Raw genomic sequence first — 15550 nt, forward strand, 5'->3', positions numbered from 1 at the left:
GCCGGCATAATCAAAGACCCCACCCACCCCGGTCATTCTCTCTCCTCCCCTCTCCCATCGGGTAGCAGATACAGGAGCCTGAGGGCACGTCCCACCAGGCTCAAGGACAGCTTCTACCCCACGGTGATAAGAGTATTGAACGGTTCCCTTATACGATGAGATGGACTCTGACCTCACGATCTACCTTGTTGTGACCTTGCACCTTATTGCACTGCACTTTCTCTGTAGCTGTGACACTTTACTCTGTACTGTTATTGTTTTTACCTGTACTACCTCAATGCACTCTGTACTGACTCAATGTAACTGCACTGTGTAATGAATTGACCTGGAAAATCGGTGTGCAAGACAAGTTTTTCACTGTACCTCGGTACAAGTGACAATAATAAACCAATACCAAGTAGCAGGACCAGCTCTGGTGATTTTCCAGCCGAGACACGTCAGCTCACAGCTGCTGGGCCGCCAGGCCGGATATGAGGCAAGACCCGACATCTGGCGTTTGCCACTTGCTTCGTTTTCCTGGGATCCGGCAGAGACTCCCCTGGAAAGTGACAGTTGGGGGGGGGGTGGGGGGAGAGGGGAAAAGGGGGAAGTGACGTGTCCCACTGCTCTGGGCCAAAATGCAGAAGTTGGTCAGGGTGAGGGGGGAAAACCACAGCCAGATGTGGTGTTCAGTCGACCGCACGCACGCACGCACGCACATACTCCGCTGCACGGCTACCAGGGAAGGGCAGAGGAGCGAGGGCTGGGAGGGTGGCCATTCATCCTCACTCTCTCTACTACCCCATTCTATCAGACCACGACTGATCTCCCAACCCCGCCCCAGCCTCTGTTCCACAAACTAACCACCACCCCACTCCGCCCCCCCCTTCTTCCCCTGAACTATTAAAACCTCAAGAATGAACAAGGCGTGGTTGCTGACTCTGCAGTTGACACTGAGACAGGCGGTCTACCTCGAGAAGGCAACATCCGTCGTCAAATTCCCATTCTGATCTTACATCCATACCCTCTTCTTTTTAGCTCCCCGGGAAAAAGATGATGTGCTTTCACCCTGTCTCGATCCCTCGTGATCTTCTATACCTCTGTCAGGTCACCCCTCAGTCTCCTATGTTCCAGGGAATGAAGTCCTGGTCTATCTATCCTCTCCATGTAACTCAGGCCCCCGAGTCCAAGCAACATCCTGGGAAATCTCTTCTGCACTTCTTCTAGTTTGATAACATCTTTCCTGCAGCAGGGAGACCCAAACTGTACACAATACTCCCAAGTGCAGCCTCACCAATGTCCTGTACAACTGCCTCCACTTCCTCAGGAGGCTAAAGAAATTCGGCATGTCCCCTTTGACACTCACCAACTTTTACCGATGCACCATAAGAAAGCATCCTCTCCGGATGCATCACGGCTTGGGACGGCAACTGCTCTGCCCGGGACCGCAAGAAACCGCAGAGAGTTGTGGACACAGCCCAGCGCGTCACGGACACCAGCCTCCCCTCTGTCTTGACCTCTCGCTGCCTTGGTGAAGCAGCCTGCATAATCAAAGACCCCACCAACTCGGGTCATGCCCCCCTCTCTCCTCTTCCGTCAGGAAGAGGATACAGGAGCCTGAGGACACACACCACCAGGCTCAAGGACAGCTTCTACCCCACGGTGATAAGACGATTGAACGGTTCCCTTATACCATGAGATGGACTCTGACCTCACGATCTACCTTGTTGTGACCTTGCACCTTATTGCACTGCACTTTCTCTGTAGCTGTGACACTTTACTCTGTACTGTTATTGTTTTTACCTGTACTTCCTCAATGCACTCTGTACTAACCCAATGTAACTGCACTGTGTAATGAATTGACCTGAAAGATTGGTGTGCAAGACAAGTTTTTCACTGGACCTCAGTACAAATGACAATAATAAACCAATACCAACACCTCACATTTATCCGGGTTAAACTCCATCCGCCATTCCTCTGCCCACATCTGCAGCTGATCTATATCCCGCTGCATCCATCGCCCGTCTTCTGTTCACAACTCCTCAACCCTTTCCTAATTCTCTGGGGGGGTGCCCGAGCAAGGAAAATGAGGGTTTAAGTATACACCAGTAGCTTCACTGCACAGCAGAGCTATCGAGAAAACAGATTCCATTCTCCATCGAGAACTATTAATGTACCAAACCACAGCATTTCCTGATGACTGCAACATGAGGTCATCGAGTCACACAGCTGCAGAGTCACACAGCACGGAAACAGGCCGTTTGGCCCAATCGGTCCGTGCCGACCAAGATTCCCATCCAAGCCGGTCCCACCTGCTCACGTTTGCCCCCATATCCCTCTGAACCTTTCCCATCCACAGACCTGTCCGAGTGCTGTCAATGTACCTGCCTCACCCACTTCCAATGGCAGCTCGTTCCATGTATGGACCACCCTCTGGGTGAAGAAGTTGCCCCTCGGGTCCCCTATTAAATCTCCCATCTCACCTTCTAGTTCTTGATTCCCCAACCCGGGGAGGGAAAACACTGCGCATTCACCCTATCGATGCCTCTCGTGGGTTTATACACCTCTGTAAGGATACCTCTACACCCCAAGGAATAAAGTCCCAACCTGCCCGACCTCTCTCCATAACTCAGTCCCTCGAGTCCCGGCAACAAACTCGCAAATCTCCCTCTGCGCTCTGTCCAGCTTAGTGGCATCTTTCCCACAGCAGGGCGACCAGAACTGAACAAAATACTCCAAGTGCGGCCTCACCAACGTCCTGTACGACTGCAATATAACATCCCAACTCCTGTACTCAGTGCCCTGACCGGTGAAGGCCAGCGTGCCGAACGCCTTCTTCACCACCCTGTCTACCTGTGATACCGCTTTCAGGGAACCATGTACCTGTACCCCGAGGTCCCCCTGTTCTACAACACTCCCCTGTCATTTACCAGTCTATGTACCTGTACCCCGAGGTCCCCCTGCTCTACAACACTCCCCTGTCATTTACCAGTCTATGTACCTGTACCCCGAGGTCCCCCTGTTCTACAACACTCCCCTGTCATTTACCAGTCTATGTACCTGTACCCCGAGGTCCCCCTGCTCTACAACACTCCCCTGTCATTTACCAGTCTATGTACCTGTACCCCGAGGTCCCCCTGCTCTACAACACTCCCCTGTCATTTACCAGTCTATGTACCTGTACCCCGAGGTCCCCCTGTTCCACAACACTTCCCTGTCATTTACCAGTCTATGTACCTGTACCCGAGGTCCCCCTGTTCTACAACACTCCCCTGTCATTTACCAGTCTATGTACCTGTACCCCGAGGTCCCCCTGTTCTACAACACTCCCCTGTCATTTACCAGTCTATGTACCTGTACCCCGAGGTCCCCCTGCTCTACAACACTCCCCTGTCATTTACCAGTCTATGTACCTGTACCCCGAGGTCCCCCTGTTCCACAACACTACCCAGGCTCCTCCCGTTCACTGTGGAAGTCCAACCCTGGTTTGCCTTCCCAAAACGCAACACCTCGCGGTGACCTGAATTAAACTCCATTTGCCATTCCTTGGCTCACTTCCCCAGCTGATCCAGCCCCGCCCCCCCCCCCCCCCCCCCCCCCCCCCCCCCCCCCCCCCCCCCCCCCCCCCCCCCCCCCCCCCCCCGTAAATCCTGATAACCCCACCTCATTTTGATCTGGTCCTCCAGTTCACCGACACAGAGGCAGCTGTGCTCGACAGGAGACGGGCTCCGAGGGGCGAAAGGTTCAAGGGAAAGGACCACTCAGATGCACTGGGGTTCGGGGGGGGGGCTGGGGGGGAGCTGAGCACAGGGAGAGGGAGCTGTAGGGATCAACAAATGCTCCATTCAGCCAACATCTCCTGACCTTGGCCTCAAAATGGATGCCGTCCACCTCGCCCCACCAACCTTACTCAATGACTTCAATTCTGGTCACCCACCCCGGAAGGCCAGGAACCTCAGAATGTCCAGGGTAGGGTCACCGGTTTCTCCGGGGCTTCGCTCCTCCGGGTTGAAGATGCGCTCGGTGCTGGTCTCCCCCCTTACAGGAAGGGTGTGGGGGACTTCAGAGAGGGTGCAGGAGAGGTTCACCAGGACGCTGCCTGGATTAGAGGGCGTGAGCCACGAGGAGAGGTCGGACAGACTGGGGTTGTTCTCTCCGGAGCGGCGGAGGCTGAGGGGAGAGGTTTATAAGATCACGAGAGGCACAGATAGAGCAGACAGCCGGGATCTCTCTCCCCTCCAGGGTGGAATGTCTAATACCAGAGGGCGTGAGGGGGAAAGTTCAGAGGAGATGTGCGGGGCAGGTTTTCTCACACAGAGGGCGGTGGGTGCCTGGAATGTGCTGCCAGGGGTGGGGGTGGAGGCAGATATGATGGAGGGGTTTGCGAGGCTGTTAGGCAGACACACTGATGTGCTGGGGACGGAGGGAGGGGGACATTACGCAGGCAGAAGGGATTAGTTCAGCTACGTGTCAGCACTCACTCCATCTCCCTCGATTCCTGGCATCTCCAACATCTGTCTTGGATACACTGAGCCCCCGAGGCAGAGGGAGAGAGGGGGGGGGGGGGGGGGAGAGAGAGAGAGAGAGAGAGAGAGAGAGAGAGAGAGAGAGAGAGAGAGAGAGAGAGAGAGACAGGGAGAGAGAGGGAGGGAGAGGAAGAGAGAGAGATAGAGAGAGAGGGAGGGGGGGAGAAAGAGGGGGGAGACAGAGAGGGGGAGAGTAGTAGCGAGAGGTGGAGAGGGAGGGTGAGAGAGGGGGAGAGGGAGGGGGTAGAGGGAGAAGAGAGGGAGAGAGAGAGACAGTGTGAGAGACAGGGTGAGAGAGAGAGAGGCAGAGAGAGAGACTGGGTGAGAGGGTGAGAGAGAGAGAGTGTGAGAGGGTGAGAGAGAGAGAGTGAGGCAGAGAGAGAGACTGTGTGAGAGAGGGAGAGAGAGAGAGGCAGAGAGAGAGAGAGTGTGAGAGAGAGAGAGTGAGGCAGAGAGAGAGACAGTGTGAGAGGGTGAGAGAGAGAGAGTGAGGCAGAGGGAGAGAGAGTGTGAGAGAGGGTGAGAGAGAGAGTGAGGCAGAGAGAGAGACAGTGTGAGAGAGGGTGAGAGAGAGAGAGTGAGGCAGAGAGAGAGACAGTGTGAGAGAGGGTGAGAGAGAGAGAGGCAGAGAGAGAGAGAGAGTGTGAAAGAGGGAGAGAGAGAGAGAGAGAGAGAGACGGAGAGGGGGCTGGGGGAGAAAACCCCAGAGAGGTGTTGGGGGGAGGGTGGGAGTGAGTTGCACCCCAGAGGGGGCTGGGTGAGAGAACCCCCAGGGGAAGGGGGGGGGGTGTGTGAGTGACACCCCGGTGGGGGGAAGGACCAGAGGCAGACAGAGGCTGCTCACCCCATGGTTGGATCCAGGGCGATACTCTTGGGGTTGTACAGCTCCAAATCCAGCAGAATGACGCAGGTGTCCCCACCCTCGTTGCAGACAAAGATACGGTCGTCCACATCGTCCACAAAGTAGAAGTTCCCCGTCAGCCAGTCAATGGCCATCTGCTCCACATCTGTGGCGGGACAGAGAGACAACATGTCAGCTCTTCACAGGGCTGGGGGGGGGGCAGAGAGACGGGGGTGGGGGGAGGGAGACTGCAGGGGCAGGAAGAGTGGGTGGGAGAGAGAGAGAGGGAGGGAGGGAGACTGCGGGGGAGAGAGAGGGAGACTGACGGGGGGGGGGGAGACTGACTGGGGGGGACAGAGAGTGAGGGGGAGAGAGTGGAGGGGAGGGGGGAGAGAGGGGGCAAGACTGGGGGAAGGGAGAAAGAGATGGTGTGTGTGTGTGTGTGTGGGGGGGGGGGGTGGTTGAGGCAGGAGAGACATCGAGATCAACGGCTGTCGACCCTCCACCGTTAAGACATCACAAGCTCCAGCGTGCTCCCGTTCACTCCCCACGCGCCAAGTGCGGGGCCCGTCCCCCCCCCCCCCCCCCCCCCCCCCCCCCGTTGTGTGTGGGTGAGGGGGGCAGAATCTGCTGGGTGGGGCGGGGAGTCGGCAGGAACGTTTACAGGAAGGGTGCAGTTGCTCTGGAGAGGGAGCGGGAGAGGTTCACCAGGACCCTGCCTGGATTAGAGGGCATGAGCTACAAGGAGAGGTCGGACAGACTGGGGTTGTTCTCTCCGGAGCGGCGGAGGCTGAGGGGAGAGGTTTATAAGATCACGAGAGGCACAGATAGAGCAGACAGCCGGGATCTTTCTCCCCCCAGGGTGGGAATGTCTAATACCAGAGGCCGTGTGTTTAAGGTGAGAGGGGGGGAAGAGTTCAGAGGAGTTTCTTTTACAGAGAGCGGTGGGTGCCTGGAATATGTTGCCAGGAGTGGGGGTGGGAGGGAGGGAGGGGGTCACACAGACGGGGAGGGGGGGGTAGGGGAGGGAGGGGGGTCACGGAGATGGGATGTAGGGGAGGGGGGGGTCACACAGGCGGGGAGGGGCATAGGGGAGGGAGGGGGTCACAGACGGGGAGGGGTGTAGGGGAGGGAGGGGGTCATAGACAGGGGGAGGGGTGTAGGGGAGGGAGGGGGTCATAGACAGGGGGAGGGGTGTAGGGGAGGGAGGGGGTCACAGAGACAGGGAGGGGCATAGGGGAGGGACGGGGTCACAGACGGGGAGGGGTGTAGCGGAGGGAGGGGGTGACACAGACGGGGAGGAGTGTAGGGGAGGGAGGGGGCCACAGACGGGAGGGGTGTAGGAGAGGGGGGGGGTCACAGGGAGGGGCATAGGGGAGGGAGGGGGTCACAGACGGGGAGGGATGTAGGGGAGGGAGGGGGTCACACAGACGGGAGGGGTGTAGGGGGGGAGATCACACAGAAGGGGAGGGGTGTAGGGGAGGGAGGGGGTCACGGAGATGAGGAGGGGTGTGGGGAGGGAGGGGGGTCACACAGACGAGGAGGGGTGTAGGGGAGGCAGGGGGTTCACACAGACGGGGGGGTGTAGGGGAGGGAGGGGGGTCACACAGACGGGGAGGGATGTAGGGGAGGGAGGGGGGTCACACAGAAGGGGTGTGGGTCTGTGTACACCATCAGTACAGGGTCTGGTTTCACGAGAGTTAAAAGCCAGCAGATGACGACTGATGCAGAGCCTCAGCCAGTGAGTTGGGCAACGGATGGGTCTGAAATGTAAACACAGCTTGGACGATATCTGTTTTTCCATGAACCTTGTTCTGCGAGGCCCTGACTCACACTGGGTCTCGCCAGCTCCCTGTCCAATGACCTGCGGTGACTCCATGTTGTGTAATGCCTCTGATTCAAACTACGCAGTGTTTCACATTCCCCTGGGGCTTGGTGCTACTTTCTCCTTGACGTGTAACCCCCTACATCTCTCCCCGTCTCCTGGACACCCTCCCTCCCGCCCCTACACCCCTCCCCGACTCTGTGTGACACCCTCCCTCCCTCCCCTGCACCCCTCCCCGCCTCCGGCACACAGATACACACTGAGACACAGATGCACACACTGAGACACAGATGCACACAGACACACAGACGCACCCACACACCCTGAAACACACACTCAAGACACACGCATACACGCACAGACACACACACACAGCCGAAGGTCAGGATCGAACCCGGATCTCTGGAGCTGTGAGGCAGCAGCTCTGACTTCAGTCAGTGCTTCGACAGAAAAACAGATGGGGGCCAAGCCGACTCCGTGCCAAGGAAGTAAAAATTGACCCAAGTCTGGAGAAACGGGATGTGGTGGAGGACGGACTCGGAATGCGAGGGAGTTCTGTTACTCAGTCAGGGGGTGGAACAGACACTAATGATTTCCTGATGTGCCGAAACTTTCTAAATTTGGGAAATTTCTAACCACCGCTGGGCTCGTCTGGCACAGGCGCGCAGGGGAGAGCGTCTCCAGCACTGGGACAGAAGGCGGACAGTACCTCACGCCAATCCCGAGAGTCAGGGAGCAACACAGCACAGTCCCTGCCGACCACCGTGCCCACCCAGCTAGTCCCGATCTCCTGCACTCTCCAAGCCCCCCTTCCCCTCCCATGTACCTATCCAAGTGCTTCTTAAATGATCCTGCTGACCTGCCTCACCCACTTCCTCTGGGTGAAGAAGTTGCCCCTCGGGTCCCCTATTAAATCTCTTTCCCGTCTCACCTTAAACCTGTGCCCTCTAGTTCTTGATTCCCCAACCCTGGGGGGAAAGGACTGTGACCGTCCACCTCATAATTTTAAAAATTTCCCACTGAACCTTCCCCATCCACAGACCTGTCCCACATGTTGTTAATGTTCCTGCCTCACTCACTTCCTCTGGCAGCTCGTTCCACGTACGGACCACCCTCTGGGTGAAGAACACAGAATACTACAGCACAGTACAGGCCCATCGGCCCACTATGTCGTGCTGACATTTTATCCTGCTCTGAGATCTGTCTAACCCTTCCCTCCCACATCGCCCCCCATTTCTCTATCATTCACCTAAGAGTCTCTTAAATGTCCCTTTGATGTGCTGACATTGGAGAGGGTTCAGAGAAGATTCACTAAAATGATTCCAGGAATGAGAGGGTTAAACATGTGAGGAACGTTTGACGGCTCTTAGGCTGTAGTCCTTGGAGTTCAGAAGAACGAGGGGGAACCTCATAGAAACATTTCGAATGTTAAAAGGCCTGGACAGAGTAGATGTGGCAAAGTTGTTTCCCATGGTCGGGGAGTCTAGTACAAGAGGGCACAGCTTCAGGATTGAAGGGCGCCCATTCAGAACAGAGATGCGGAGAAATTTCTTCAGCCAGAGAGCGGTGAATCTGTGGAATGTGTTGCCACGGGCGGCTGTGGAGGCAAAGTCATTGGGTGTATTGAAAGCAGAGGTTGACAGGTATCTGAGTAGCCAGGGCATCAAAGGTTATGGTGAGAAATGGGAGAATGGATCAGCTCATGTGGTCAGTTCTGGTCGCCGCATTATAGGAAGGATGTGGAGGCATTGGAGAGGGTGCAGAGGAGATTTACCAGGATGCTGCCTGGATTAGAGCGTATGGAATATGAGAGGCTTAAGGTGCTAGGGCTTTATTCACTGGAAAGGAGGAGGATGAGAGGAGACATGATTGAGGTATATAAAATATTGAGAGGAATAGATAGAGTGGACAGTCAGCGCCTCCTTCCCAGGGCACCAATGCTCAAGACGAGAGGACATGGCTTTAAGGTTATGGGTGGGAGGCTCAGGGGAGATGTCAGGGGGAGGTTTTTCACCCAGAGAGTGGTTGGTGCACGGAATGCACTGCCTGGGGTGGTGGTGGAGGCAGGTACATTGGACAGGTTCGAGAGTTTGTTGGATGGGCACATGGAGGAGTGTGGGATGGGGGGATATGCGAGAGGAAAGGGTTAGATAGTGCGAGGGTGGGTTGATGGACGGCACGACACGGTGGGCCGAAGGGCCTGTTTTGTGCTGTATGGTTCTATGGTTTATGATAGAATGGCAGAGCACACTCAATGGGCTGAATGGCCGACTCCTGCTCCTTTGTCTTATGGTGTTGTGGTCTTAAATGTCCCTTAAAAGAAGTTGGCCATCAGGGCTCCTTTTAAATCTCTCCCCTCTCAACCGAAATCCAAGGCCCCCTAATTTTAGCCTCCCTTGCCCTGGAGAAAAGACGGTCCACCTTATCTATGCCTCTCATAAATTACACACAACTTTTTTTTTACAATAAACACAATTGGATTAAACAAAGACAAAGTCCATTTTGGCGCAAAGCGATCACAGCGTTGCCGAACTTGTAATGCATGAGGGGTGCAGACAGGTTGAATACGCACAGTCTGATCCCCCCCCCCTCCCAGGGGAAGGGAACCAACCCTCTTCCCCAGGGTTGGAGATTTACGAGGATGTTTGCCAGGACTCAAGAAACTGAGTCATTTCCCTCCAAACCTTTCCCATCCACGGACCTGTCTGAGTGTTCATAATGTACCTGCCTCACCCACTCCCTCTGGCAGCTCGTTCCACGTACGGACCACCCTCTGGGTGAGGAAGTTGCCCCTCGGGTCCCCTAAGAAATCTCTTTCCCCGCTCACCTTAAACCTGTGCCCTCTAGTTCTTGATTCCCCAACCCTGGGGGGAAAGACTGTGCGCATTCACGCTATCGATGCCCCTCGTGGGTTTATACACCTTTGTAAGGTCACCCCTCACGCTCCAAGGAATGAAGTCTCAACCTCTCCCTGTAACTCAGTCCCTTAAGTCCCTCTGTGCTCTTTCCCAGCTGAATGGCGTCTTTCCCACAGCAGGGCGACCAGAACTGAACACAGAGCCTGCATCTCGCCTCTCAATGACTTTAAGCCTGTGACTCTTTGCCACGTGCTTTGTAGGTTCCTAAACTTTAAGAAGCAGAACTCAAACAGAAAGTTCAAGAGGTCTTCACAGACTTCCTCTCTGTAACTTACATCTTGCCCCTCATTCCTCACCCAGGGAAGCGGTCACCAATACTCACACGATTGTGTAGCCGAGCACAGTCCCCAGCGCCCCCTACAAATGAGCAAACCAGAGAACACTACAGCATAGAAAACAGGCCATTCGGCCCTTCTAGTCTGTGCCATAACTTTATTCCGCTAGTCCCATTGGCCTGCACCCAGTCCATAACCCTCCAGACCTCTCCCCTCCATGTATCCGTCCAATTTATTCTTCAAACTAAAGAGTGAGCCCGCATTTACCACGTCAGATGGCAGCTCGTTCCACACTCCCATCACTCTCTGAGTGAAGAAGCTCCCCCTAAACCTTTCCCCTTTCACCCTAAAGCCATGTCCTCTCGTACTTATCTCTCCTAATCTAGGTAGAAAGAGCCTACTCGCATTAACTCTGTCTATACCCCTCATCATTTTGTAAACCTCTATTAAATCTCCCCTCATTCTTCTGCGCTCCAAGGAATAAAGTCCTAACCTGTTCAATCTTTCCCTATAACTCAACTCCTGACGACCCGGCAACATTCTCGTAAATCTCCTCTGCACTCTTTCAATCTTACTGACATCCTTCCTGTAGTTAGGTGACCAGAACCGCGCACAAACGTCACCGCTGTTGTTGGACACGTCACAGGCAGTGAGGAGTCAGCTCACTGAGGCGAGATGGGACGCCTGCTCGAGGGCGCCAAACCGACAACCTCCCGCCCGACATCAGCAAAACTAATCTCAGGGAGGGGAGGGAAGGCGAATATGCGCCGGTCCACATTGGGGGGGATTGGCGGTGGGGAGGGTCAGCAGCCTTAAATCCGTGGTTAACACGTCAAACGACCTGTCACAGGCCCACAGACATGATCACAAGGATGGCGCACCAGCGTCGTTACTTTCTCAGGAGGTCGGGCTTGTCACCGAACACGCCAACAAACTTCTACAGATGTCCCGTTGGAAGTGTCCTGACCGGTTGCATCGCGGGCTGGGACGGCGATTCGAATGGGCAGGAGGCTGCAGAGAGCAGTGGACCCAGCCCCAATACATCACGGGCACATCCCTCCCCACCGTCGGGAGTATCTACAGGAGGCGCTGCCTCAAGAAGGCAACGTCCGTCGTCAAAGATCCCCCCACCATCCGGGCCGTGCCGTCTTCTCGCAGCTCCCATCAGGCAGGAGGTACAGAAGCCTGAAGTCCCCACACCACCAGGTTCAGGGACGGCAACTTCCCTTCAACCATTCGGTTCTTGAACCGACCGGCACAACCCTGATCACTGGCTCAGTGCAGCAACACTGGGACCGCTCTGCACTGCAGTGGACTAAGTTTTTGTTCTACTTGTGTTCTTTCTAATGTAGAATTTTGATTTGTTTTCCTGTGAATGTTGTGTCTCGACGCTCTGTGCCTGTGATGCTGCTGCAGGGAAGTTTTTCATTGCACCTGTGCACACACGGACTTGTGCGTGTGACAGCGAACTCGACTTTTCCATCTGACGGGAATTGGCAATGCGTCTGAGGTTTCAATATCCTGATCCAGTAACCTGCCACTCATTCCGAAGTCAATGCCAGCAGGCCTGGGACCACAGGAATTCACCACCGTCCTTGCAACCACAGGCGCCGGAGAGAGGCGGACGAGTCCTCAGGCTCCAGAACAACGTCGCTTGTAGGAGGGGCAGTCCCTCGAGTCCTGGCAAATGTCCTCATGAATCTCCAACCCTGGGGAAAAGGGTTGGTTCCCTTCCCCGGGGCGGGGGGGGGGGGGGGGGGGGGGGAGGGCAGACACGACACACACACAGACTGCGCGCATTCACCCTGTCAACGCCCCTCGTGGTTTTACACACTTCCACAAGGTCACCCCCTCGATTTCCTACGCCCCAGGGAATGAAGTCCTAACCTGCCCAAAATCTCCCTGCAAATCAGGTCCTGGCAACGTCCTTGTAAATCTCCCTCTGGGCACCTTCCAGCTTAGTGACGTCTTTCCCACAGCAGGGCGACCAGAACTGTGCACAATACTCGTACAGCGGAGGAATAACCCGAAACCTATACCCTCTCATTTCTGATGCCCTTTCCTTGGGGAACACAGACTGTGCACATTCACCCTGCCTACGCCCCTTGTGCATTACAAGTTGAGCAACACTGGGACCTCTTTGCATTAAAATGGACTTTGTTTTTGTTGAATCCAATTGTGTTTATTGTAAAAATTGTGTGTAATTGATGCTGAATTTATGTGTTGCTTGTGAATGCTCCCTGCATGACGCTCTGTGCCTGTGATGCTGCTGGAAGCAAGCTTTTCATTGCAGCTGTGCACACACGGACTTGTGCGTGTGTGACAGTAAACTCCACTTGGTATGATTTTGTACTCCCCTCTGAGGATGTGACAAAGCACATTGACGAAGGTCGAGCAGTGGATGTGGTGTACATGGATTTCAGTAAGGCGTTTGATAAGGTTCCTCGTGGAAGGCTCAACAGAAAGTCAGGAGGCATGGGATCCAGGGAAACCTGGCTGTGTGGATTCAGAATTGGCTCGCCCATAGATGACAGAGGGTGGTGGTAGATGGAGCGTATTCTGCCTGGAGGTCGGTGACCAGTGGTGTTCCACAGGGATCTGTTCTGGGATCCCCTGCTCTTTGTGAATTTTTATAAACAACCTGGATGAGGATGTGGAAAGCCCACAATGTTTATGGGTGGGAGGTTCAGGGGAGATGTCAGAGGGAGGTTTTTCACCCAGAGAGTGGTTGGTGCATGGAATGCACTGCCTGGGGTGGTGGTGGAGGCAGGTACATTGGACAGGTTCAAGAGCTTGTTGGATAGGCATATAGAGGAACGTGAGATAGAGGGATATGCGGGAGGAAGGGGTTAGGTAGTCTGAGGGTGGTCTGATGGACGGCACGACACGGTGGGCCGAAGGGCCTGTTTTGTGCTGTATGGTTCTATGGTTCTAATCCCTCCTTACCTACAGAATGCCCATATTCCTCCATTTTCCTCTCATTCATGTGCCCATCCAAGCCCCTCTTAAAAGCCCCCAATGAATCTGCCTCCTCCACCCTATCAGGCAACGCATTCCAGGCATCCACCACTCAGTAAAAAACATACCCCTCACATCTGTTCTCAACCTACCCCCTCTCACCTTAAATGCATGACCTCTGGTACTGGATCGCTCGATAATGGGAAAAAGATATTGCTTGTCCACCCTGTCTATGCCTCTCATCATTTTATAAACTTCCAGCAGATCACCTAGCATCCTCCACCGCCCTTTAACCCTCACCAACTTTTACCGATGCGCCACAGAAAGCATCCTGTCCGGATGCATCACGGCTTGGGACGGCAACTGCTCTGCCCGGGACCGTAAGAAACTGCAGAGAGTTGTGGACACAGCCCAGTGCATCACGGACACCAGCCTCCCCTCCTTGGACTCTGTCTTTACCTCTCGCTGCCTTGGTGAAGCCGCTGGCATAATCAAAGACCCCACCCACCCAGGACATTCTCTCTTCTCTCCTCTTCCATCAGGTAGAAGATACTTTAGTAAGTTTGTAGATGACACAAAGGTTGGTGGTGTTGTGGATAGTGTAGAAGGTTGCTGTAGGTTACAACAGGACATTGATAGGATGCAGAGCTGGGCTGAGAAGTGGCAGATGGAGTTCAACCCGGATAAGTGTGAAGTGATGCACTTCGGGAGATCGAATATGAAGGCAGAATACAAGGTTAACGGCAGGACTCTTAGCAGTGTGGAGGAACAGAGGGATCTTGGGGTCCGCATCCATAGATCCTTCAGGGTTGCTGCGCAGGTCCCGATAGGGTTGTTGAGAAGGGGTATGGTGTGTTGGCCTTCGTTAGTCAGGGGATTGAGTTCAAGAGCCGCGAGGTGATGTTGCAGCTCTGGTCAGACCGCACTTGGAGTATTGTGTTCAGTTCTGGTCGCCTCATTATAGGAAGGATGTGGGAGCTTTAGAGAGGGTGCAGAGGAGATTTACCAGGATGCTGCCTGGATTGGAGAGCATGTCTTATGAGGATAGGTTGAGCGAGCTGGGGCTTTTCTCTTTGGAGCAACGGAGGATGAGAGGTGACCTGATAGAGGTGTACAAGAGGCACAGATCGAGTGGACAGTCAGAGACTTTTTCCCAGGGCGACAATGGCTCACACGAGGGGACATAATTTTAAGGTGATTGGAGGAAGGTATAAGGGGGATGTCGGGGTAAGTTTTTTTACACAGAGAGCGGTGGGTGTGTGGAACGCACTGCCAGCAGAGGTGGTGGGCGCAGATACATCAGGGACATTTAATAGACTCCTAGATAGACACATAATGATAGAAAAATAGGGAGCTTTGTGGGAGGGAAGAGTTAGATAGATCTCAGAGCAGGATAAAATGTCGGCACATGCACCGTTCACGGTTCCCGTCTCCCTATCCCTGGGTCAGACCCACAGTTCCCATCACATCGAAGTAGAACGGAAACGGTAAGAAATAATTCCTACAGATGAATCCCAAACTGGGAAGTTTGAACCGACCATCGAGGGAAAGACATTTCTGATGCCCGAGGAATTTATGAGCATGTTCAATGGGTCACAGAGAGTTCATTCTCCCACAGAGGGTGAACTGGGAGCGAGATGTGGGAGAGGGGGGGAACAGGGGGACGGAGAGGATGGGGGGGAAGATGTGTCACGCGGGAGGTCAGTGGGCTCTGGCGGTGTGTTAATGCAAGAGGGAGATTGCTTAACTGTCTGAACTTTGTTCCCAAGGGAGAGTAAATCAACAGGAGTTCACAGTTCAGGGTCACGCACGGCAGTCAGTGTGTCTGCAGCAGGGAGGGAGCGAGGGAGGAGGGGAGGGGTGGGGGGAGGAGAAGTGGGAGGGAGAGAGGGAGTGGGGAGAGGTGTAAGAAAATCAAAGCAGATTCAGACCTCCAGCCAGGGAGCACCGATAACCCCCTGAGCAAGGGTACGGTGGGAGAGAAAGGTGTGTGTGTGTGTGTGTGTGTGTGTGTGTGTGTGTGTGTGTGTGTGTGTCTGTGTGTGTGTCTGTGCATGTGTCTGAATGTGTGCCTGTGCGTGTCTGTGCGTGTGCGTACGCCTTTGCCTGTGCGTGCGTGCGTATTTGTCTGTGTGCCTGTCTGTCTGAGAAAGAGAGAGAGTGTCCATGTGTCTTGATGTCTCTGTCTGTGTGTGTGTGCGCGTGTGTGCGTGTCCCCGCACGCTCTC

At 54.7% G+C, this 15550-nt stretch overlaps 1 protein-coding gene across 1 annotated transcript in view; it reads right to left on the reverse strand.

Annotated features, from left to right (window-relative positions):
• The window catches only part of LOC127566888 (low-density lipoprotein receptor-related protein 1-like), a 177398-nt gene that overhangs the window by 138334 nt on the left and 23514 nt on the right, over positions 1–15550 (reverse strand). The window contains 1 exon segment of the mRNA XM_052009403.1: positions 5350–5512. Within this exon segment, the coding sequence (XP_051865363.1) occupies positions 5350–5512 (163 nt within the window).

This window comes from Pristis pectinata, chromosome X (genome assembly GCF_009764475.1).
Source record: "Pristis pectinata isolate sPriPec2 chromosome X, sPriPec2.1.pri, whole genome shotgun sequence".
In the NCBI taxonomy this organism is placed as follows: Eukaryota; Metazoa; Chordata; class Chondrichthyes; order Rhinopristiformes; family Pristidae; genus Pristis; species Pristis pectinata.